This window comes from Brugia malayi (assembly GCF_000002995.4).
Source record: "Brugia malayi strain FR3 genome assembly, contig: Bm_v4_Chr4_scaffold_001, whole genome shotgun sequence".
NCBI lineage: Eukaryota > Metazoa > Nematoda > Chromadorea > Rhabditida > Onchocercidae > Brugia > Brugia malayi.
Genome location: NW_025062478.1, coordinates 7,425,234 through 7,450,315, shown reverse-complemented (window position 1 = coordinate 7,450,315; position 25,082 = coordinate 7,425,234). Strand labels below are relative to the sequence as shown.

Below are 25,082 nucleotides of genomic sequence, written 5' to 3'. Positions count from 1 at the left end.
TCCTGTTTTTACCATTTGTTATTGAGATTTAACCAGTTAGGCAGCACATTATATATTTAATTGTTTCATTAATTTAAATTAATGGTTCAAATGAATTTTCGGATACAGTGCGTAATTATATTTATAAATTATTTGTTCAAATCTTGCTCTTAAATGCTGTATTTACATAACTGATAGATAAGATAAATTCAAAGATTGAATAAAGAGAGAATGCAATGGACAATGTTGTTAGGAAATCAATAATCTTGATTAAGTCATGAGTGGAATGCATCGTAACATAACTCTGGATTCCACAAATAAAAAAGCATATGTTTTACATTCTTGGCATATCAATCATTCACAGAATTTTAGAATTTTGTTGAGACGCATTAAAAGGTAAGTTGAACTGCCTGGGAAATGATTAGATGATGACATAATATAATTATTTACAGCCAACAAATTAATCCTAAAATATTCGGTGGAAGCGATTTTTGCACGACTTTAACGTAATTTCATTTTCTCTATTTGTTGCACTATCAGATGTTTTGCTTCATCGCCCTTATCTGATTTCATATAAATGTAAACACCAAGAGATAGCGCTTCTGGAACTGTTGTTACGTCACACTGCGTTCCAAGCTAAAATGGAAAGATTTCTGGATACATTTCACGTGAATATGAATACTACTGAAAAGAATCCACGAAATGTCCGAGTGGTAGGGACACCAAGCAATTTCAAGTGTATAGGGGAAGGATAGACACAATGAGGTGAGAGATTTAAAGAATGTCACTGCCAAAAAACACAGGAAATTGGAACATACCAGCCCGAAGGTCGCTAATGATTTATGCAGGTTGCCACTCAACGCCTGTAACAATGCTCTATTATAAATAACAGCTGATATCGTGCTCGGCATGGATTGAAGTGGTACAGCCTGTGACAAACAACCAACAGCCTCTGGTAAGCGATCTAGCAACATAAGTGCTTCTGCCTACAAAATTTCTAGTTTGAGGATAGATGCTTATTTGTATATAAACTAATGTTAATTATTTTTTAAAAAAAGTAAGATGGTTAATTCATATACACTTCAAATCGTATAATAAAACGTACGACGGTATGTATACAGGAATAAAACGTACGCTATGTATGCAGGACTCTCTACTTTATGTATCTATACTTTTATAAAAATTACATGGTTTTATACAAAAAATCAAAAGTTTACTTTAAAAAGCACCGCCATAAGCTTGTGATGAGGAGAAACTTGCTGTAAGCTGGCAAGCTGGCAAGCTGCCTTCAGTGCTAAACTATAGCGACCAAGATTCAGATTAATGAAAGATGATGCTGCATATAACCATGGAAGCAAGTATATGCAATCTCGTTCAGTGCCAGTAAGAATTAGTGCATTTCGAATACAGTGTGCGGCATATTCCCAGCTAATATGATTTTCACGTATCTCATCAACTTCGTTATTCAAACTGGAAAGTAATCACAATTTCCATCAAATTAGGAAAAATCCACCAATATACCAGCATGAATAATTTTGATTTGATTAAAACGACCGATATTTATTTAGAAATCATTCTTCCATATATATATAAAAACGTACCTGTATAAAACGCTAAAAAATACAAAAAAAAAAAATACTTTCATCTAAAAAAAAGATAATTGGACAAATTTGTCCTCATTTAGCAAATATCTAGGTTTGGGTTATTACATTATAATGTGATTAATTCTCCGAGGAAGCTTAAATGAATGCGGGGAACTTACTTGTCTTCTCTAACAGATATAGATGGGAAGATAACATATCCATTCTGCGCTGTCCCTACAATTTCTATCGTTTGTCCATTAGTATCCACATTATCATTTCCATTCTGCAAATGAACATAAAAATTCTGCGAAGTACGAACATTTGCAAAGAGAAGACGGATAAGAACTGCAAAAGCAATAAACATAAATATAGGAAACGTAAGTTATGAATAACAGTATAAGGAACACGTATACCATATTCTGGGATTTTCATTAATTTGATAAAAACACTCTGAAAAATGATGCTAACAAAACATTGTCAACGAACCTTTGTCAGTGCGTATATGCAACATTCTGCAATTCGCAACCAAATTCGAGGCTGTTTTGGATAAAATGGAAGAACAGAAAGGAAGAGTGTAAAAGCAGATTCTGCATGTCCACAGTGTAACTGAGCCAAAGCTGCGTGATATATCAAACAATGCCTAGGTACTGTTGACTCCTGCCAACTGCAGATACAAAGTGCAAACTTTCATATCAATAAAAAATGTTTCCGAACTAATGAATTTCTCCAGCATATAATTTAATCTAGCAACAAACAAACAGAATTCAAAACTTATCTTTTCGTGCATCAAAACTATTTCGATTTTCAGACTTCAGAGTTATAAATATTAACTTATATCAAGATAATCAGAATGTTACTGCATAGTGGAGAATATATTCTGCATCAGTAAAAAATTATTACAGCGGTTTAATTTCAAATGTAATGATCAGATCGATAACAAATTGAATTTACAAGATTAAGCATCATACTCGCTATAGCACATGCAGAAAACACCCGATTCACAAAAAAAAAAAAAAAAAAAAAAAAAAAAAAAAAAAACAGCCTGTTCAACTAACTTCATTCTTTACTAATCAGAATAACCATTATCAAGTATATTTATTTGTCATTACCGCAAACACGAACCTTTTCCTTTTTTCTTGTTTCACCAACATTGCTGATCGAAAATATGACTCTGCCAAACTTATCTTTTTCAGCGACAAAGCATAAACACATCCAAGCGCATTATCAACAAGTCTGCGTTCTTCATCCTGTATCTACTTTATATGACTTTATATGAGAAAGCGGTGCAAAGAAATGCCCACAAATACTATGTTTATGGGGATAATTAGATTAATAAACTACATAGATTGTGCATTTTTTGAAATAGTTCAGTCAGACAAAGGATGAAATATTTATTAAACAAAAAATAACTGCAATAACCGTAACTGAAAATTATTAATAAATTATAAAGAATAAAAAGGAGACTTGTTCTAAAATAAAATAAAAAATATAATTCGGCCAAACTTTCTTTTTATTTTTTTTAAAGCATAAACATATCCAAACGTATTAACAATAAATATATCTTAATAAAACACCCAAACTACCTGAAGCGAAGGGCGAAATTTTAAGAGTCGATTTACCGCACGTGTTGCATTACCGTTTTTCACATCAAGTTCTGACTGTATAAGGCACCAGTGCAACAACTGTAACTTAAAACTGCTATAAAGAACTGAAAATAGTCTTTTTTTCAGGATGAAGCTTATATATATATTTTTTTTCAGGATGAAGCTTTATATATATATATGAAAACCTCAGGTTTCAAACTAAAATCGATCAAAGATGACGTTTGTGCAAGACGACACCGGATGCGACACTCCAAACAATCAAGGTAATCACGTTGGACAACGTTTGCCCGACGCCATGTAATGCTATCACGAAGTTTGACTGCTTGCTTCAATGCTAATTTCGGCTGACATAATGTTAAGCTTACGTCAATTTCCAATAGTGAAACTGCACAGAAAAGCGTATCTGTAACCCATTTGTTAAATAATTCGAAGTTGTAAAATAAGGAATTCCATTTGGCTATTACAAGTTAGTTTAAAGTAATATAATTAATTAACATAATTTGTTATTAACTAATTAATTAAAACAATTGTTACGAAAGAAATTATTAAATTTAAACGATAACTTATTGAATCATTGATAATTCATGCAAAAACAGAATTGACCTGATAAAGTATTTACAGTCATCACAGACTGTAGAATCTCAAGACAAGTTCGCCGATTCCCTCGAACGAAAGCATTTAGTGCTAGATTGAATGCAGCAATTGCTTCATCATGATCATCTAAATTGTGATCCTCACCAGGTTTCAGCTAAAATACTGAATAGCAGTATCATTTCATTTAAAACTGCAGATGTAGTGATGAAGCACTGCAATATATTTAATATAAAGTCAATTATAGGACTAAACGGAAACATATACTTTGGGAAAAATGTTGAGGAGTGCAGTCTGGTATGCAGCACTAAATAACTGTGCTTTGCTCTTCGCTTCACAAAGAGCTAAATTTGCATGTAAACGTCGTCGTTCTGTTTCGCTTTTAGTCCCATCCAGTGCTTTTTTTAACAGTTCCGCACATTTTGTAAAATGATGTTTTGTAAATGCCTGTAATAGGAAGACATTATTGAGTTTGAAATTAAAATAATAAATGAAATGAATGCTAATTTCATAGGAATACATATAAAGATTAAAATTATCAAATTCTCACTTCTTTACAAAGCTCATTGATATCTGATGTTGAGCAGGAGGATGAAGTGGACGATGAAGATGACGATGAGCCGTTGAAGGAATTCGAACTCACTTCTGCTGCACTCTTCATCTCATTCTGTATACCTACTCATGTGGTTCAAAATCAAACATTTTGCTAGTGGATAAAATAAAGTAAGTGATGCTGATAACAACAGCACCGATAATAAGGCTCAATCACATCCTACACTTCACATTTTACATTAGACAGAAACATGAAAGGGGGACATGGCCACACCAGCAAAGCCAAACTTCAGCTTAATTCAGGCTTACCCCACATTTCCGCACATGTAGTGTTAGATTCGATTATGCATTAAACGACTATCAGAACAGCTACCGAGATATCCTGAACAAACAAAACGACACTCAACTCCTCACCCGCAATCTCCTTCCAACTACGCCATGCAGCTTTGTTCACGAACGAAAAGACAGCACGGTCATCTTGCCTCCAACTTCTACACTATGATGCGTTACATGGAGAGCGGAAGTGTACGTTATTCCCGCTTGCCTTTATTTTTAATCCTTTATTCCAAGTGAATTAATTACATAATGCATCAAATTCCGCAGTCTATCTTATTATTGCATATGTCTTCTTTACTGAAAGTAACATTCCAATACTTTCTTTATCGAACCACTTGAACTTAATGACAATCTAGTGTTGTAGCGAAGATCCTGTCTGCAGATTATACAGCTGATATTGATGTCAAGCAAATTGCTCAGAAACATTACTACTTCAACTAGCATTTATTACACACTTAATGAAAACACACACCATTATGATTCGGCATTGTTATGATAGAATTAACATGATCTAGCCTTGAACCAGATGGCTATCTATGTTTTGCAGACTAAGTAACAATTTGAGCCTACAAAGCTCGCTTCCAAATGATTCCGATTACGATGACTGCATTTGAATAGTGATACGGTTTATAAAATGGAGAGGACTAAAGGAAAGAGGATCATATGAAATAATAAATGGACAGGGCGAGAATATGATTAGCTATAAACTTTTCATTTAACCCAACACATTATTAACCATTCAGACAAACATTATTGCATGCACCATTAGGTATTATTTCATTGAATATCTCGCGACAATCAAACTGAAATATCGATCTATGCGATTTGCACGTAGTCCCCAAATTTACGTGCTTCAAATCGTATGTTATTGCCAAATAGTGGTCGAATTACAAGCTCAGCGGACACACGCATCTGATCGGTACGTAGTTTCGATTTCACCTTCAAATTCCGCATTAGCAGCGCTAGGATGCATTTTTCTTCCATAAGTGCGAACCGTTGTCCTGTAAGAGATGTTTGTCCATTATCCTAAGAATATTAATTTTATGTATTTACTCTTTGTATCATACTATTATGCTTGTAATTTTGAAATATTTCCCATTCCTCAAGTCAAACAGTTTTTTTCAACAAATCTGATACCGATGCAATTTCTGGGTCCAGCAGAGAAAGGAATATATGAAAACGGATGTCTGGGCTGATTGTCAATGAATCGTTCTGGTTTGAATGCTTCTGGATCCGGCCAGTATCGTGGATCTCTATGAATCATTGATGCGATGATCATAACACTCGTACCACGTGGTAGTATTTTATTCCCTCAAATTAGAAGCTCCCAAAAGCTTTCTTCATGATCAATCAATCAGCCTTAATTATACAAAAATTTTAAGTAGGGATTTCGCTACAATAGAATTTTATTTACGAAATACGCGGATTTGGTTAATGTACGGATACTTGCAATGTATGTATAAAGACTTTTTCTTATAAATGTGGGGGGTGCAATTTCTATAGAGCTGAAAAAGGGAAAGAAAGCAAAATCAGAAAAAAGTCACAACATGTTTTACTGACTTAAAATTTGATGGTATCTTTTCAAATGCTAGAAAAATTTTACCAATTTTCGTAGCTTTGGTCAACTGTCGGGCTTGCATAGGTACGCTAGGAAATAGTCGCAATGTTTCTTTGATGCAGGCCTCCAAGAATCTTAGTTGTCCGAGGTCCTCATACGTCACAGATCTATTTTCTGAAAAATTATGACACAGCTGTTTCTGGATATATATGTATGTACACATATATATTTTTTTAAAGCCACATACCTTCCCCTAAAACTTCGTCGACTTCCTTTTGAACTTTCGCTTGAATTTCTGGATTGGTACCCATCAAGTGCAAAAACCAGTTCATGCTTGTTGAAGTTGTGTCATGTGCCTGAAATGCTTTTCAAGCTTATTTTCAATGAGGAATAAAGGAAGCATAATTGTTGGATAACAAAATAAAAAATTACTTCGAAAGTGAATGTGTCCACTTCTTCCTGTACACCTTCCATAGGTAATTCACCCTTAGCATTTAAATCGAGCATGAAATCCAGAAACGCCATACGTCGTTTGCCTGAAAATGAAAATTTAGGTCATACTGATTAATAAACAGCTTACAGAATCATACTCGGCAATAAGCTCATCGTACCTGATACTGTTTCTTTCTCCATTAGGCTACTGACACCACCAGCTTCATCGACTAATCTCTTACGATTTGCTATTGCCTATAGAATTAATTTAATTTTATAAAGGCAAAAACCAGAGCTTCTCAAAACTTTTCACAATATTGGTATTTGAATAAGTCGCATAACGGGAAGTCATGTTTTTAAGCAAAAGAACTTAGATAACGCCGTCAAATTACCGCGCCAGTGAATTCGTGAAGTATTTCAGTGCATTTGCTCTCATCTTTCCCGCTGCCAAATATATTATAAATGGTGTCGAAGTAAAAATGTGCCTTCAGTGTTCGCTGGTGAATAATATATTTTATCCTTAAATCTATGTTTTTTCATTCATTTTTAATTTTAGGAATGAAATAGTACTTAAGCTATTAAAATCATGACAAAATAATTTTACAAAGAGTGTGAGACGTTGAATTGAAAGCATTTTCTTTCAAATAATTTAAATAAACAAACTTGCAAACAGCATCCAAGTATGGAGACGATTTGTTCTGGGCATCGACATGTGTACCGAGAGCAGCTTCGCAGATAATATCCAATGTACACAGCGATATCATATGAAATATATCGTTGTACTGATTACCACACAAAGCGTGGAATTTTTGTAGCAGTGTTTGTCCGTGCTTATTATACACCTAAAGATCTAGTTATCGGAGAGCAGTAATTATATAAAATTTCGCGCTATAACTCTGTGTTAATAGAAATTTGTAGAGAGAACATATACTATTAAAATCAGTCTCAATTTACAAAGCCTCCAGTAAAGTGTTTTTACTTACACCAACAAAATCTTTCAATATGTCATAGTGAAATGTCGGTGTAAGAAGTTTTCGTCGCGATCGCCACTTTTTTGGCTCGCTGAAATAATCAAGAATCAGAGATAACAATAAATGACAGCTAAAATATGAAAAAATAAGAAGCAAATAAAACTAATTGATCTCCGCCTAATTAATTAGTTAAATTTGATTCCTAAGTTAATCTTTTGCACATTGAACAAAGTCGACAGTGATTATAGTAAGGTGAAAATAAAAACAGTCCGATAGTAAAAGTCAACTCAAGATAATCGTTATCACTCGTGCCAATATTGAATAGCTTAATCACAATCGACCTGTTCAAAAACACTTCCTACCTACTCTTTATTGTCAAATTCGAAAGTAGAACTGTGTCGAAAAGTCTAGAGCTTTCTAAATATTCTCATCACTTATGAGAATTTTTACGTTTCTGTTCGAAAACGATTGTTTGGCTGGTGATACAGCAAAATAGAAATTCTAGTTCATCCCTCCTTTTAATAAAACGATTTCTTCTTTTTTTTCAAATTTCAAATCTTGTTTTTGAATAAAAATTTAAGGGATTTAATTATCATAATCTGCACCAAAGGGAATTGTCAATTTTCCGAAGTTTTTTCTAAAAAATTATGAAGAAATGAGCAAACAGGTGCAATTAAATCGCAGTTAGTCTTCCTTCTAGTTTCCATCTGTATGGATTCCAGAAAATGGATTTTTCAGTGATATATATGTATTTTTAAGCACCAGTAAATATTAATAGGCTGGTTTTCTTCATAAGATAATTAATATTTTTTGGTCTTCTAATTTTTGTAATACTTCACTTTCAACTGATAGAGAATCAGTTTTGACTGATTTTTTTATTGTACTTATCAAAAAAAAAAAAATTTATATATATTAAAAGCTCTTTAAATCGTCAAATTTCAAAGCTAGGAAATATTCGAGAAAACACGACCTGATCAGCAGCCCTTGTCCAATCCATCCACTTAAAAAGCCATATTGAAATGGTTTGTCTAAGATTTTATTACTTCCAAGAATAGCTTCGCACTCGTCTGCTCCGTACAGTAAAATCCATGGACAGGGACCGAACCAAATACGACACATGCGCTCACCGCGTGCTTGTAACATATATGCTATACCCTGAGCTTGTTCGAAGAATTCTGTAATATACTTTCATTTTTGATATTTTAGTGTAAAATAATTTGTTGGAACAAAAAATGTTGCAGTTCTCTCTAAAACTTTATGGCCTCTGTTATTTGCTTTCTTCTCAATTAGTACATTTTCTCCCTCTTCAATTTCATATCTAATTTCTTCTCTAACAGGTGATATTTCCAACGCTTCTATAACTTTCATCAATTTTCTCACTGCACTTTGAAAATTACAATGAGGAAACAACTGATTAAGAATTTTACTCTTAAAAACTTGCCCAATTTATAGATCTTGAATCTAATTTTAAATTCGAACCAATTTAAATAAGGAAAATTAATTGGTTCTTCTGTTCAAATTTAATGTCATATGCATGTAATTTCTGCGAGAAGTTAGTTTTTATTGCCAAACTAATTAATCTAATTTTAGAGCCAACTTTTCAAATAGCAACGACACGAAAAAAGTTGAAATATGTACCATCTGGTTTGAAATGAAACTGGTGTAGATTGCCTATAAGTGGCCAAGTTGGTGGTCCCTGTACCGCATTAATTTGCTTCAGTATAGTTCTGAGTTTTTTAATGACGAAGTGAATGATCCAAACGAGTACCAATGTGATCAGTGAAGCACTTACTAATCCCATCGTTATTTTGAAATAAGTGAAATGGTACAAACAAGCAAGCAGATAAAAAGTTTCACGAAAGACAATTACATTTTTCTTTACAAAAATACTTCAGACTTCATTTTGGATTATATATTAAGCTTACTAATTTATGTAAAAAGTTTATCGTCTTCTTGTTTTGATAATAAAAGGGAGGAAATGACATAAAGTTAAAATTTTAAATAATCGTCGGTAGGTAATTCTTGTTCGGAAAAACTTAAACTATTGTTCCTTTTAACTATGAAGAAAACAATTCCTGATCAATATTCAACATTAGACTAAGGTTTCGGTTTGAAAAGAATTTTTATTCTTATTTGAAATTTTGACGAAGTTAGGCTAAAATAAAAAATCGAAAATATTATAGGTGAAACAAGCGAATATGACATTTTTGAATGTAAATAAAAGATTACGTCAGGTTGCCCTTCAGTGAAGGTGTCACAATAAATAATGGAAAAGAAGTTTCGAAGAAATAGACCCATGCGGTGATAACAATCTTGTGCTAGGCACTTTACCAAATCCTGCCCATATCTGATTCTTATCTCCTGCTGACTACTTTCAGTTGAGAATCTTCGATTTCACGAAAGAAAGTCTATTTTAAGTTCGACTGCTTTTTATTATTGAATTATTGGCGAGATTTCATTATCGGATCAGTGAAGTAGCATCTATATTTTCTCTCCTTGAAGTAACAGCTAGGTATACTTAAATTGCCAGACTTTTGTTATTGTTCACTTGTTCACGAAATTCTTATTGTTCGCATATATATATATATCAAATCATAAAAATCAACTTGATGATGAAGTGTGCTGTCTGATCAATTACAGTGTTAATTGATTTATAACGTCTTTCTATTTTGTCGGATTAATTAATTATTTTAGTCAGATTACTGTTTTATACATCTAAAAGTGAATTTAAAAACTTTAAGCGATACCTGTTATAAACTGTAAAAGAATTTGTTTTAAGTCGGATACGTTTCTTTCTTTATAGCTGTCTTTCAGAATGTTTCCAAAATGTGATATTAAAGCTGGAAAAAAAAATCAGCAATTTTTTTTATTAGTTCTATGAAATAGAAGAAAGAAAATAACAAAGCAATCAGTGCTACAAACCGGAAAAATTTGTTACATCAAATATTTTGATCAGTTAGTTTGGGAAAATATTTTCTGATTATATCTTCGTCAGCTCTTTTAGGGAAACTTGTTTGCCATATCTTGATCAGTTTCTTTAAAAAAAATTTGTTTTTCAGTACAGTAAGAAAAGTGAGCCACATTTTAATCAGTCTCCCAGAAAAAAATTGCATAATTGCTCACTGCTATCATGCTTTAAATCCCACTTATGTAACAAAACCGCATACTGTTTTTTTGCAAAAAAATTATAGCTTATATTAATTTCAAATTGTCTATTAGAAGCATACAGAAGAATATTCCGAAATCCGAAATGTAAACTCTGGTACATATTCTATTTAAAAAAATAAATTTCTTGTCCCAAAATACTTCAATCAAATTCTTTCTTTTTTGGACAGTTTAACTTACTAAACACAGTTTTCTAGAAAAATCAATGAGACCAAACTACTTTTCTGAAAGACTGATCAAAACCCCATTTTTGACTACTAAGATCAGAGAGAAATAAGTTTAATTACGAAATGTTTAATGAACCGACGAAAGCAACACAGAATTATAAGAGTTGGACATTTCTTTGCAGAGGTATTTCGTTAAATTTATTACACTGATCAAAAGAACGAGTTTCCCTGTTGATTTGCCGCGAAGACAAAAACCAAATGATAACACTGTGATTCTTTGAATGACATGGACCGAAGTTTAAAAAACTATTCCTTGCACAACAAAAGTATAAAATGAACAAATAAAAGTTGATTTAAGAGAAGAGAACAACAAGAAAATTATCAAACAGTTCAAACAACTGATAAAGTGGATTACCATTTAGAAACATAGCTTGTAAGTTAATTACTTAACGCTTTATTCCAAGTGAATTAATTACATAATGCATCAAATTCCGCAGTCTATCTTATTATTGCATATGTCTTCTTTACTGAAAGTAACATTCCAATACTTTCTTTATCGAACCACTTGAACTTAATGACAATCTAGTGTTGTAGCGAAGATCCTGTCTGCAGATTATACAGCTGATATTGATGTCAAGCAAATTGCTCAGAAACATTACTACTTCAACTAGCATTTATTACACACTTAATGAAAACACACACCATTATGATTCGGCATTGTTATGATAGAATTAACATGATCTAGCCTTGAACCAGATGGCTATCTATGTTTTGCAGACTAAGTAACAATTTGAGCCTACAAAGCTCGCTTCCAAATGATTCCGATTACGATGACTGCATTTGAATAGTGATACGGTTTATAAAATGGAGAGGACTAAAGGAAAGAGGATCATATGAAATAATAAATGGACAGGGCGAGAATATGATTAGCTATAAACTTTTCATTTAACCCAACACATTATTAACCATTCAGACAAACATTATTGCATGCACCATTAGGTATTATTTCATTGAATATCTCGCGACAATCAAACTGAAATATCGATCTATGCGATTTGCACGTAGTCCCCAAATTTACGTGCTTCAAATCGTATGTTATTGCCAAATAGTGGTCGAATTACAAGCTCAGCGGACACACGCATCTGATCGGTACGTAGTTTCGATTTCACCTTCAAATTCCGCATTAGCAGCGCTAGGATGCATTTTTCTTCCATAAGTGCGAACCGTTGTCCTGTAAGAGATGTTTGTCCATTATCCTAAGAATATTAATTTTATGTATTTACTCTTTGTATCATACTATTATGCTTGTAATTTTGAAATATTTCCCATTCCTCAAGTCAAACAGTTTTTTTCAACAAATCTGATACCGATGCAATTTCTGGGTCCAGCAGAGAAAGGAATATATGAAAACGGATGTCTGGGCTGATTGTCAATGAATCGTTCTGGTTTGAATGCTTCTGGATCCGGCCAGTATCGTGGATCTCTATGCACCATTGATGCAATAATTACAACGCTCATACCACATGGTAGCAGCTTATTTCCTGAAGCCGAATACTTTATTGACAATAGTCCCATTGAAAACGATTTTTAAATCAGGAATCCTACTCTGAACATTGACACATTCATATAAGAAAAAACTGAAATTTGTCAGAATGCGCCTGTATGGTCAAATATTATATATATTTTGCATTATTTACTAAATTTTAAGATATGAGTCTGATAATATCTGCAGACAGTAATCAAAGCTTCAATAAGTTCAAAATGCACTGAGCTTTTCCGGTGTTGGAAAACTTATACCGATTTTTGTATCTTCAGTCAATAATCGTGCCTGCATAGGTACACTAGGAAATAGTCGCAATGTTTCTTTGATGCAGGCCTCCAAGAATCTTAGTTGTCCGAGGTCCTCATACGTCACAGATCTATTTTCTGAAAAATTATGACACAGCTGTTTCTGGATATATATGTATGTACACATATATATTTTTTTAAAGCCACATACCTTCCCCTAAAACTTCGTCGACTTCCTTTTGAACTTTCGCTTGAATTTCTGGATTGGTACCCATCAAGTGCAAAAACCAGTTCATGCTTGTTGAAGTTGAATCGTGTGCCTAAAGTGTTTTTAAGCTTATTTTCAATGAGGAATAAAGGAAGCATAATTGTTGGATAACAAAATAAAAAATTACTTCGAAAGTGAATGTGTCCACTTCTTCCTGTACACCTTCCATAGGTAATTCACCCTTAGCATTTAAATCGAGCATGAAATCCAGAAACGCCATACGTCGTTTGCCTGAAAATGAAAATTTAGGTCATACTGATTAATAAACAGCTTACAGAATCATACTCGGCAATAAGCTCATCGTACCTGATACTGTTTCTTTCTCCATTAGGCTACTGACACCACCAGCTTCATCGACTAATCTCTTACGATTTGCTATTGCCTATAGAATTAATTTAATTTTATAAAGGCAAAAACCAGAGCTTCTCAAAACTTTTCACAATATTGGTATTTGAATAAGTCGCATAACGGGAAGTCATGTTTTTAAGCAAAAGAACTTAGATAACGCCGTCAAATTACCGCGCCAGTGAATTCGTGAAGTATTTCAGTGCATTTGCTCTCATCTTTCCCGCTGCCAAATATATTATAAATGGTGTCGAAGTAAAAATGTGCCTTCAGTGTTCGCTGGTGAATAATATATTTTATCCTTAAATCTATGTTTTTTCATTCATTTTTAATTTTAGGAATGAAATAGTACTTAAGCTATTAAAATCATGACAAAATAATTTTACAAAGAGTGTGAGACGTTGAATTGAAAGCATTTTCTTTCAAATAATTTAAATAAACAAACTTGCAAACAGCATCCAAGTATGGAGACGATTTGTTCTGGGCATCGACATGTGTACCGAGAGCAGCTTCGCAGATAATATCCAATGTACACAGCGATATCATATGAAATATATCGTTGTACTGATTACCACACAAAGCGTGGAATTTTTGTAGCAGTGTTTGTCCGTGCTTATTATACACCTAAAGATCTAGTTATCGGAGAGCAGTAATTATATAAAATTTCGCGCTATAACTCTGTGTTAATAGAAATTTGTAGAGAGAACATATACTATTAAAATCAGTCTCAATTTACAAAGCCTCCAGTAAAGTGTTTTTACTTACACCAACAAAATCTTTCAATATGTCATAGTGAAATGTCGGTGTAAGAAGTTTTCGTCGCGATCGCCACTTTTTTGGCTCGCTGAAATAATCAAGAATCAGAGATAACAATAAATGACAGCTAAAATATGAAAAAATAAGAAGCAAATAAAACTAATTGATCTCCGCCTAATTAATTAGTTAAATTTGATTCCTAAGTTAATCTTTTGCACATTGAACAAAGTCGACAGTGATTATAGTAAGGTGAAAATAAAAACAGTCCGATAGTAAAAGTCAACTCAAGATAATCGTTATCACTCGTGCCAATATTGAATAGCTTAATCACAATCGACCTGTTCAAAAACACTTCCTACCTACTCTTTATTGTCAAATTCGAAAGTAGAACTGTGTCGAAAAGTCTAGAGCTTTCTAAATATTCTCATCACTTATGAGAATTTTTACGTTTCTGTTCGAAAACGATTGTTTGGCTGGTGATACAGCAAAATAGAAATTCTAGTTCATCCCTCCTTTTAATAAAACGATTTCTTCTTTTTTTTCAAATTTCAAATCTTGTTTTTGAATAAAAATTTAAGGGATTTAATTATCATAATCTGCACCAAAGGGAATTGTCAATTTTCCGAAGTTTTTTCTAAAAAATTATGAAGAAATGAGCAAACAGGTGCAATTAAATCGCAGTTAGTCTTCCTTCTAGTTTCCATCTGTATGGATTCCAGAAAATGGATTTTTCAGTGATATATATGTATTTTTAAGCACCAGTAAATATTAATAGGCTGGTTTTCTTCATAAGATAATTAATATTTTTTGGTCTTCTAATTTTTGTAATACTTCACTTTCAACTGATAGAGAATCAGTTTTGACTGATTTTTTTATTGTACTTATCAAAAAAAAAAAAATTTATATATATTAAAAGCTCTTTAAATCGTCAAATTTCAAAGCTAGGAAATATTCGAGAAAACACGACCTGATCAGCAGCCCTTGTCCAATCCATCCACTTAAAAAGCCATATTGAAATGGTTTGTCTAAGATTTTATTACTTCCAAGAATAGCTTCGCACTCGTCTGCTCCGTACAGTAAAATCCATGGACAGGGACCGAACCAAATACGACACATGCGCTCACCGCGTGCTTGTAACATATATGCTATACCCTGAGCTTGTTCGAAGAATTCTGTAATATACTTTCATTTTTGATATTTTAGTGTAAAATAATTTGTTGGAACAAAAAATGTTGCAGTTCTCTCTAAAACTTTATGGCCTCTGTTATTTGCTTTCTTCTCAATTAGTACATTTTCTCCCTCTTCAATTTCATATCTAATTTCTTCTCTAACAGGTGATATTTCCAACGCTTCTATAACTTTCATCAATTTTCTCACTGCACTTTGAAAATTACAATGAGGAAACAACTGATTAAGAATTTTACTCTTAAAAACTTGCCCAATTTATAGATCTTGAATCTAATTTTAAATTCGAACCAATTTAAATAAGGAAAATTAATTGGTTCTTCTGTTCAAATTTAATGTCATATGCATGTAATTTCTGCGAGAAGTTAGTTTTTATTGCCAAACTAATTAATCTAATTTTAGAGCCAACTTTTCAAATAGCAACGACACGAAAAAAGTTGAAATATGTACCATCTGGTTTGAAATGAAACTGGTGTAGATTGCCTATAAGTGGCCAAGTTGGTGGTCCCTGTACCGCATTAATTTGCTTCAGTATAGTTCTGAGTTTTTTAATGACGAAGTGAATGATCCAAACGAGTACCAATGTGATCAGTGAAGCACTTACTAATCCCATCGTCGTACTCTGAAAAACATAGTTAATTTGGAATAAGTAAAATTTTACAAACAAACAGACATGTAAGAAAACTCCAAAAAAGAAATTTACATTTCTTTATTCCTTTTTCTCTTTTTGTAGTAGATGTTAAACTTAAAAATTGCACAACAATTTTATTCTCATATGGTTTTGTTAATGATGGGGAAGAAATGAAGAAAGCTAGAATTTTGAGATATTGAAATTTTTGTTCTAAGCTGTCGATAGTTCTTGTTCAAGGAAACTTTAATCATTGTTTTTCATTTTTTAATTCTTGTAATTATGATTGCAATCACTCAGGAGTTGCAGTAACTCAGTTTTTGATTAGAATATATGTGGTGATGATCATTTATCTTTGTTTTACATATTATATTATCACGAACTTCCTTCTCGACTGTGTAAAAAAATTTTCTCTCAATATTTAAAGAATTGTCACTTTGGTCATAGGAAAAATCTGCTTGATCGTGTTTGTTCTAACATAAATTGAACTTCAGCTGCTTAACAAGACTGTGCATTATTTTCCACACACAAAATGCAGTTGGCGTAAGTCAGGTCATGGTGAAGCAAACAGAAGCAAAAGCTTTTTGATGCACTTGTAGTTAAAAATCCGAATGTCCAAAATCGAATTGAAATAATGAGATAAGAAAATATACTGATAGATAAATTTCCGAAATCCGAAATGTAAACTCTGGTACATATTCTATTTAAAAAAATAAATTTCTTGTCCCAAAATACTTCAATCAAATTCTTTCTTTTTTGGACAGTTTAACTTACTAAACACAGTTTTCTAGAAAAATCAATGAGACCAAACTACTTTTCTGAAAGACTGATCAAAACCCCATTTTTGACTACTAAGATCAGAGAGAAATAAGTTTAATTACGAAATGTTTAATGAACCGACGAAAGCAACACAGAATTATAAGAGTTGGACATTTCTTTGCAGAGGTATTTCGTTAAATTTATTACACTGATCAAAAGAACGAGTTTCCCTGTTGATTTGCCGCGAAGACAAAAACCAAATGATAACACTGTGATTCTTTGAATGACATGGACCGAAGTTTAAAAAACTATTCCTTGCACAACAAAAGTATAAAATGAACAAATAAAAGTTGATTTAAGAGAAGAGAACAACAAGAAAATTATCAAACAGTTCAAACAACTGATAAAGTGGATTAAACAAATTACCATTTAGCTTACAAATTAATTAGTTAATACAATTAATTCCTAATCTTGCTTTCATTTACCATAACCTTCGTACTTAATAACTCATTAAGCTAAGTTCGAGCTAGGTTCAATATGATTTACTTTTGTACTAAAGGGACTGATTTTAAAATGATAATTCTCAATCATCTGCCATGAAATTAAGAGAATTTAATTTGTAATTAAAAATATATTGTGAAAGTGCTTAGAAGCATTTCAGCACAATCAAAAACAGATGTTCAGTTTATCGAAATTATAAGGTAAGATGAAGAAATCATTTTTCGTACAACACGTCAGTTATTTGAGAAGTAATTCAGTTATGAAGTGACAAATAATTCATTTAAGAAACTAGAGTATTAGGATTTACTAAATCACTGAGTACCTAATTTAAAATGGATATTATAGCAAATGTACAAAATTTTCCAATTTTTCATAAGAATCAATTATCTTGCAATAATCTTTTAATCTTTCAGTAAGTTTTTCAATAATCAAAATCATTTCAAAAAAAAAATTTCAAATACTTATCAAAGGAATGGATATGTTCTCACTATGATCATTATACTACTGATTATAAAGCACAATGTTGTCATTATATAGACTATTCCGAATATGCTACTCTACCGTTGTTGATTCATCCCCTTATTCCTGATCTGCTAGTGAACGTTCGCACTGCAATCATTTTTTTATATGCTGTCAATATAAAATGAAAATGGTGCGGTCATTGCGGGATCATGCACTGCATCTAGAGCGGGTAATGTCATCTACTTCTTCTTTTCTTCAGTGATTAGTGTCTTTTCGGAAGCATTTACCGCGATTTGCAAATTGAAATAGTAAGTTTGCGAGTATCTGATACTTTTTGCTGATAAGAACCTCATAGTGATAAGTGAGAAGCAATAAAATGCTAGCCCTTATGTGACCATAAATCATATTTCTTTTCTCCAATTTTCTGACAAAACAAATGTTCGTTCGTAGTCTGGCCTAACTTGTATGTCAGGTTAGTGCAGAACTTGGATAATCTATTCCCAGAAATAACGGAGAGCAAGATGTAGCATGCAGTACATAGTAATGCGATGCGGCTCACTTTTCAAAGTTGAGGCAGTAATGTGTGCAAGTGATAATTAGTGCTATGATGTTCATGATTTCTTATACTCAAGCAAATACTTTCATTTTTTCCAGTATTTCATAGATGGCTGGAACATCAGAAAAAAAAGAAATGGCAACTAGATCTTTCGAACAGAAGCAAGAACAGAGGACTTCTGAAGAAATGGTTAGGATTTGTACACATAGGCAAACGGGAGCGATTTCAGATCAAAAGCAAAAAAGAGAGACCGGAACTATTTTCCAGAAACAAGAAGCAATAATTAGAAGTAGTACTCAGAAGCAAAAAAAAACGGTAATATCTTCATTGCAGGAGGCTAGTGCTTCCACGGAGAAAGGAGAGGAACTCTCTGAGACTGCTTACCAGGAGATAACTGTGATGTCAGGGCAAAAACCGGAAAAAGGAGATTTAAATCCTGAGCAAAAACATAAAGTTACAATTTCAGTGCAGAAAGAAGAAAAAGTAGCTGGATATTCTATGCAAAAGCAAGAAGAAGCAGTTAGAATTTCCGCACTAGAAAAAAGAGGAAGTATTATAAAGAAAAAAGATAGAAAAATTAGAACTTCCGATCAGAGGAAAGAAGCAACTAGTGAGACTATCAGACGGGAAAAGCAAGGAACAGCTGAAACTTCAGATCAGCAACAAGGACTGAGAGCTGGAACTTCATGTCAAAAAGGAATAGTAAGAACTCCTACGCACAGACAAGAAAAGACGATCGGAACTCTGACACGAAAACAAGATTCTGTGCAGAAACAAGAAACCGTAACTAAAACTTTAATACAAAAAAAAGAAAAAGTACCTGAAGTTGATGCTCAGAAGCAAGAATTAGCAACCAGGATTCCGAAAGAGAAGAAAAAAAGGATACCTACAACTTCGGTCAAGAGCCAAGAAAGTGCCGCTGGGACTCTGGGGCAAAAGCAAGAAAGAATAACTGAAACTCCAGTTCATAAGGAAGGAAGAATACCTATACAAAAACAGGAAAGGACAACTGGAACCCCGGTGCAGAAGCAAGGAGGAACTCCAATGCAGGAAAGGGTAGCTGCGCAGAAGCAGCGAAAAGCAACTATGACCCTGGTGCAAAAGCAAGGAGGAACAACTGAAACTCTGATGCAGAAGCAAACAACAATTGGAATTGTAGCTCAGAAGCAGGAAGAAACAACATTTCAAACTCAAGTGCAGAAGAAACAAACAGCACTCCGAACTCCAGTACAGAAGGAAAAAGCATCACTCGAAACTCCAGTACAGAAGGAAGAAACATCACGCGGAACTCCAGTACAGAAGGAAGAAACATCACGCGGAACTCCAGTACAGGAGGAAGAAACATCACTCCGAACTCCAGTACAGAAGGAAAAAGCATCACTCGAAACTCCAGTACAGAAGGAAAAAGCATCACTCGAAACTCCAGTACAGAAGGAAGAAACATCACGCGGAACTCCAGTACAGAAGGAAGAAACATCACGCGGAACTCCAGTACAGGAGGAAGAAACATCACTCCGAACTCCAGTACAGAAGGAAAAAGCATCACTCGAAACTCCAGTACAGAAGGAAAAAGCATTACTCGAAACTCCAGTACAGAAGGAAGAAACATCACGCGGAACTCCAGTACAGAAGGAAGAAACATCACGCGGAACTCCAGTACAGGAGGAAGAAACATCACTCCGAACTCCAGTACAGAAGGAAAAAGCATCACTCGAAACTCCAGTACAGAAGGAAAAAGCATTACTCGAAACTCCAGTACAGAAGGAAAAAGCATCACTCGAAACTCCAGTACAGAAGGAAGAAACATCACGCGGAACTCCAGTACAGGAGGAAGAAACATCACTCCGAACTCCAGTACAGAAGGAAGAAACATCACGCGGAACTCCAGTACAGGAGGAAGAAACATCACTCCGAACTCCAGTACAGAAGGAAAAAGCATCACTCGAAACTCCAGTACAGAAGGAAAAAGCATTACTCGAAACTCCAGTACAGAAGGAAAAAGCATCACTCGGAACTCCAGTACAGAAGGAAGAAACATCACGCGGAACTCCAGTACAGGAGGAAGAAACATCACTCCGAACTCCAGTACAGAAGGAAGAAACATCACGCGGAACTCCAGTACAGGAGGAAGAAACATCACTCCGAACTCCAGTACAGAAGGAAAAAGCATCACTCGAAACTCCAGTACAGAAGGAAGAAACATCACGCGGAACTCCAGTACAGGAGGAAGAAACATCACTCCGAACTCCAGTACAGGAGGAAGAAACATCACTCCGAACTCCAGTACAGAAGGAAAAAGCATCACTCGGAACTCCGGTGCAGAAGGAAGAAACATCACTCGGAACTCCAGTACAGAAGGAAGAAACATCACGCGGAACTCCAGTACAGAAGGAAGAAACATCACGCGGAACTCCAGTACAGGAGGAAGAAACATCACTCCGAACTCCAGTACAGAAGGAAAAAGCATCACTCGAAACTCCAGTACAGAAGGAAAAAGCATCACTCGGAACTCCAGTACAGAAGGAAGAAACATCACTCGGAATTCCGGTGCAGAAGGAAGAAATATCTGAGACTCCTGCACAGATACAAGGAGCAACTAAAAATGCTGCGGAAATGCAAGAATCAGATGAAAAACTTCCGGATACCTCAAAAAATAAGAAATTTAAAAGAGTGTCTACCGCAGGTCTATTGCAAATTGAACAGACCGTGAGTTACGTGCAACCATCAATGGCACAATGTTTCCCTCCACAAGAAGCACAGTTAATGCAAACCAAAATGCAAATTGTAGAAGGTCTTGGTGGACATCTTCATAACCAAGTTCCTCAACAATATGGATCTATTCCTGTTGTTCCATTTCCGCAACAAACTGGGATACAAATTGTAGAAGCTCCTATGTATAGACCGCTTTCCGCCCCGCCATATCCAGTACAACCCGAAATGCAAATGGTAGAGACTCGTGCAGGACCGCTATACAGCCAAGTTCCACAACAGTATGACCCGGTGCCTTTCCAATCATATTCAGCACAACCCGAAATGCAAATGGTAGAGACTCGTGCAGGACCGCTATACAGCCAAGTTCTACAGCCACAACAATATGGACCTTTTCCTGTCATACCGCAATTTCCTCATCCTGTCCCTAATTTATCTGTACAGCCAATGACAAGGATTCCCGCACAGCCGTTACCCGGTCAAGTCATACCGCAATTTCCTCAGGCAGTTCCTGGGCCTACACAGCCAATAACAGGAACAGGACCATTACCTGGTCAAGTCGTACCGCAATTTCCTCAGGTAGTTCCTGGAATGCCTACACAGCCAATAACAGGAACAGGACTATTACCTGGTCAAGTCGTACCGCAATTTCCTCAGGCAGTTCCTGGAATGCCTACACAGCCAATAACAGGAACAGGGCCATTACCTGGTCAAGTCGTACCGCAATTTCCTCAGGCAGTTCCTGGAATGCCTACACAGCCAATAACAGGAACAGGGCCATTACCTGGTCAAGTCGTACCGCAATTTTCTCAGGCAGTTCCTGGAATGCCTACACAGCCAATAACAGGAACAGAGCCATTACATGGTCAAGTGTCGAAATTCTCCCAGCCAGTTCCTGGATTACCTGCACAGCCCATGGCAAGAATTTCTGAATCTGGTCAAGTTTTACAGCAATTTGGTGCATCTCATTCAGGGCAGTTTCAGCCAGCAACCAGACCATTTATTCCGGTTTCGGGATATGCTCAATGTAACTTCCAGACATCATCATCTAGAACATTTCCTGAAAGTGATGCGCAGCAGTTTCTTGATCAAATCCAACATCAAAGCAATGGTTCCAGAAAGCAAGAGCACAAGCAGCATGATTATAAGGTTGACGGGCTTGTGGTTACCGAGGTAACTCTCCAGTTGTGTGAACCGACAATCACTCTCTCTGTAGCGCGCGATAAGCCAACAGATCCAAAAATAGATCCTGAAAAGAAAAATGGAACAGAAAAGAAAACAGAGAGGGAGCTAACAACCCATGTCGAGTTCATTTATGGTCAGAATTCTATGATGCGAGTTGAAGTACCCGGAACAGAGGGTACCTGGCAACAACCGAAAATCAAGCTATGGCCACGTTCTAGGAAGCATCGCCGAGACAAATTGGTAATTAGACACCAAGCTCAAATGATTGAAGAACTTTTTCTACACGGACCATCTGATTTGGTTAGTGATTAAATGTGTTTTACACTTTTATTCATTTTGCGCAGTCTAAAAATGTACAAAAATGTTTATTATTTAATTATGAACATTGTTTCCGTTAGTCTTCGTCAGAACTTTGATCGAATTATATTTGAAAGATATCTTTTACAATACATATGATTAATTTGCTTTTGTTCATATTTACGACTTCAAATTTTCATTTTTCTCTTCAGTTATGAAATTGTGCCATCAAACAATTTATGTTTACAGAAGAATTCAGCAGTGGGATGTTCAGATGAAAAATTAGAGGCATCTTTGGAAAATATGCCACAGAAAGTTTTGATTAAAATTTTCGAACTTATCGCTAAAGAGCAAAATGTTAGTTCAGGTGTTCTTTGAAATGTTGATCTATGCTCTTCGATAAAGCAACACTGAAAACTACCGTTTGCGTGAATGGATGACGTGTGTGCAAATAGCGTTATACTGCTGTGTCCCATTCCGTGGATACTTATGAAACAGTGATTAAATCTCAAATGATGAATGAATGCAGCGATTATTAGTTAATCTGACTGAGAAGGCTCTTCTTGAATGAACATATTGTCTAAAAAGGATTAAATTTGGTCTTATTGCCGAATTTAAACGTCGCTTCAGTAAGATTGGCATACAGTTTTGAGAGTTAATGCGCAAAAGTTGCAACAACAAAAACATCATGTTTACAAATGATTTTAATGTTATCGACTTCGATGACAATATATCATGTAATACTAAGATTAATCTTTTAGAATAATCCAAACATCAGCGTTTATAATATGTATCGATTAAAATTGGTATGCAGACGATTTAATGATGTGTTGGAAAACAATACGAAGGTATTACCACGATATGAAGTTTGTGGACTTCGGATACAGGTAAGCCCGCTTGTCCAATCGTTCACAGAGAATTTTCCTCAGAAATTGATTTATGAAAACTTTCTGATCCCGTCTTTAATTGCTTTTTTTTAAATTAAAGGCGAGTTTTTCCGCATAATTCTTATGCTGCATTGTAATCTTACACCTATTCGGTAACAATTCGGTTACAAGGATCAGTAGTTATTTACCCAACTGCTATAAATTTTAGTCAAAAAAAGTAGGCCCCCTTGGCTACTTTGCAATGGTTTATCGTTACGGTACAGGTGCTTTCGAACCTCCATGCGCTTGTTTGGATTTAACTGATATTCCATCATTCTTGAGGTGAGATAATATAAATTTTAGCAACATCGTTTAAACTCCATTGAATTGTCATTATCATAACGCTGGTTCTATTAAACAATGCTGAGCAGTGAAGGACTTTAGTTTGTACTCGGAATTAATAGAAATAAAAAATCAAAAATTCTTCACTCATGTTGTTTATTTTAGGCATGACATAATAAATGGCTTTATATACATAGATAAAATGGAACTTACAGATAGGCTCTTCATAACGTTGAATGAACTGACTTATGCTGAAAATGTAAGTTAAAGAACAAGAAAAAAAAAAAAAAATGAGGAATTCATAAGTCGCAAAATGTAACGTTGCTTATTTCTTATGATTACAAAAGGAATTGAGATATTTAGAATAGCATATTTGACATTGATTGAAACTGCGAAATTAGAATGAAATATAAATAACTTACATCTTTTGTACTAGAAATATAAATAACTTATATCTTTTGTATTATCCTTTTTTACTCTTCGTATTTATAGTCGTAATTATAGTTATAGCCGTAAGTGGGAGTTTATTCATTACTGGACAAGTAAAACGCATAAAGTCGATATAATTGCATATTCAAAAAGAAGTTTGAAATTTTGCACTTTATTCTTTCCATGACTCTTTTAAGGTACAAAAAATAGTCTTTTCTAAAATTAGTTCGGTCAATCTTACTCCTGAAAGTGGAATTTGCACATTTTTGGATAAGTTTCCCAATTTGTTGGATCTGTGGTTCTTCGGTTATTATGAAGAGAGTGAACTTGGCCTTGATCATAGTCAAGTGGTGATGCAAATGCAGAGAAGGTGCGCACATGTTCTACAGTTCCTCTATTATTATCTATAGCTACATTACATCTTATTTCCTTGCAAAAGCAAATTTAACTTGTTTAGTGAGCGTGGAAATGGAATTCTTACGCGAAAAGATATGGAAAGTATGATAGAACGATTGAAATACAAAAGAAAAAAGCGAATTAAACGATCTGGAATGAGAGCAGCAGTTCAGAATAAAGCAAGAGTTCAGAAGAAAGAAGCAATTCAAAGTAAGACAAGATATATTCAAAATAAAACAGGAAATCGAAACAAAGCAGGAGATCAAAGCAAAACAAGAGTTCAGAGCAAAATAGAAGTTCAAAGTAAAGAAAGAACACAAAGCAAAACAAGAATTCGAAATGAAACAGAAATTCAGAGCAAAACAACAGGAAAAAGTAATCCTCAAAAGAAAAATGCTTGAGAAATTCAAATCAGCATTTATAACTGCTTATGATTCATGTGCCCTCTTTATTAATTTTTTCTCAAAAACGGAAATTTTCCGAACATATAATTTAGTTTGAAATTGCTTCATTCAAATTACTAATATGAATGAACAAATTTCCAAAATGTGACTGATTTCAATTTTTATATTTCTGTTTTTAATAAATTTCTTAGTTAAATTCCTTTTGCACTGATTTGTTTTGAGACTGTTATGCTCTTTGCTAATACAATTATTTCTGTGTGACATTATG

At 34.3% G+C, this 25,082-nt stretch overlaps 4 protein-coding genes across 4 annotated transcripts; 1 reads left to right on the top strand and 3 right to left on the bottom strand.

The window, feature by feature from the left end:
• Window positions 1–480: 480 nt before the first annotated feature.
• Bm10571 (Uncharacterized protein) lies at window positions 481–4,418 on the bottom strand (the record flags this gene model as incomplete). Its single annotated transcript, XM_001901670.2, has 11 exons — window positions 481–615; window positions 798–965; window positions 1,197–1,449; window positions 1,742–1,845; window positions 2,049–2,226; window positions 2,685–2,809; window positions 3,146–3,244; window positions 3,352–3,569; window positions 3,770–3,914; window positions 4,025–4,204; window positions 4,308–4,418. 11 exons carry the CDS (start codon window positions 4,416–4,418, stop codon window positions 481–483), a joined length of 1,716 nt encoding a protein of 571 aa, XP_001901705.2.
• Window positions 4,419–5,461: 1,043 nt separating this feature from the next.
• Window positions 5,462–9,407, bottom strand: Bma-cyp-42A1.2 (Uncharacterized protein; the record flags this gene model as incomplete). The annotated part of the gene is made up of 11 exons (XM_043082011.1): window positions 5,462–5,646; window positions 5,783–5,956; window positions 6,249–6,377; window positions 6,451–6,559; window positions 6,636–6,739; window positions 6,815–6,890; window positions 7,028–7,154; window positions 7,299–7,477; window positions 7,619–7,697; window positions 8,577–8,781; window positions 9,245–9,407. The coding sequence occupies 11 exons, from the start codon at window positions 9,405–9,407 to the stop codon at window positions 5,462–5,464; spliced, it is 1,530 nt and encodes a 509-aa protein (XP_042937945.1).
• Window positions 9,408–11,984: 2,577 nt separating this feature from the next.
• Bma-cyp-42A1.1 (Uncharacterized protein) lies at window positions 11,985–15,893 on the bottom strand (the record flags this gene model as incomplete). Its single annotated transcript, XM_001901672.2, has 11 exons — window positions 11,985–12,169; window positions 12,306–12,479; window positions 12,736–12,864; window positions 12,938–13,046; window positions 13,122–13,225; window positions 13,301–13,376; window positions 13,514–13,640; window positions 13,785–13,963; window positions 14,105–14,183; window positions 15,063–15,267; window positions 15,731–15,893. 11 exons carry the CDS (start codon window positions 15,891–15,893, stop codon window positions 11,985–11,987), a joined length of 1,530 nt encoding a protein of 509 aa, XP_001901707.1.
• Window positions 15,894–18,294: 2,401 nt separating this feature from the next.
• Window positions 18,295–24,811, top strand: Bm8636 (Uncharacterized protein; the record flags this gene model as incomplete). The annotated part of the gene is made up of 8 exons (XM_043082010.1): window positions 18,295–18,375; window positions 18,520–22,380; window positions 22,627–22,734; window positions 23,139–23,264; window positions 23,473–23,585; window positions 23,751–23,844; window positions 24,212–24,384; window positions 24,472–24,811. The coding sequence occupies 8 exons, from the start codon at window positions 18,295–18,297 to the stop codon at window positions 24,809–24,811; spliced, it is 4,896 nt and encodes a 1,631-aa protein (XP_042937944.1).
• Window positions 24,812–25,082: the final 271 nt, after the last annotated feature.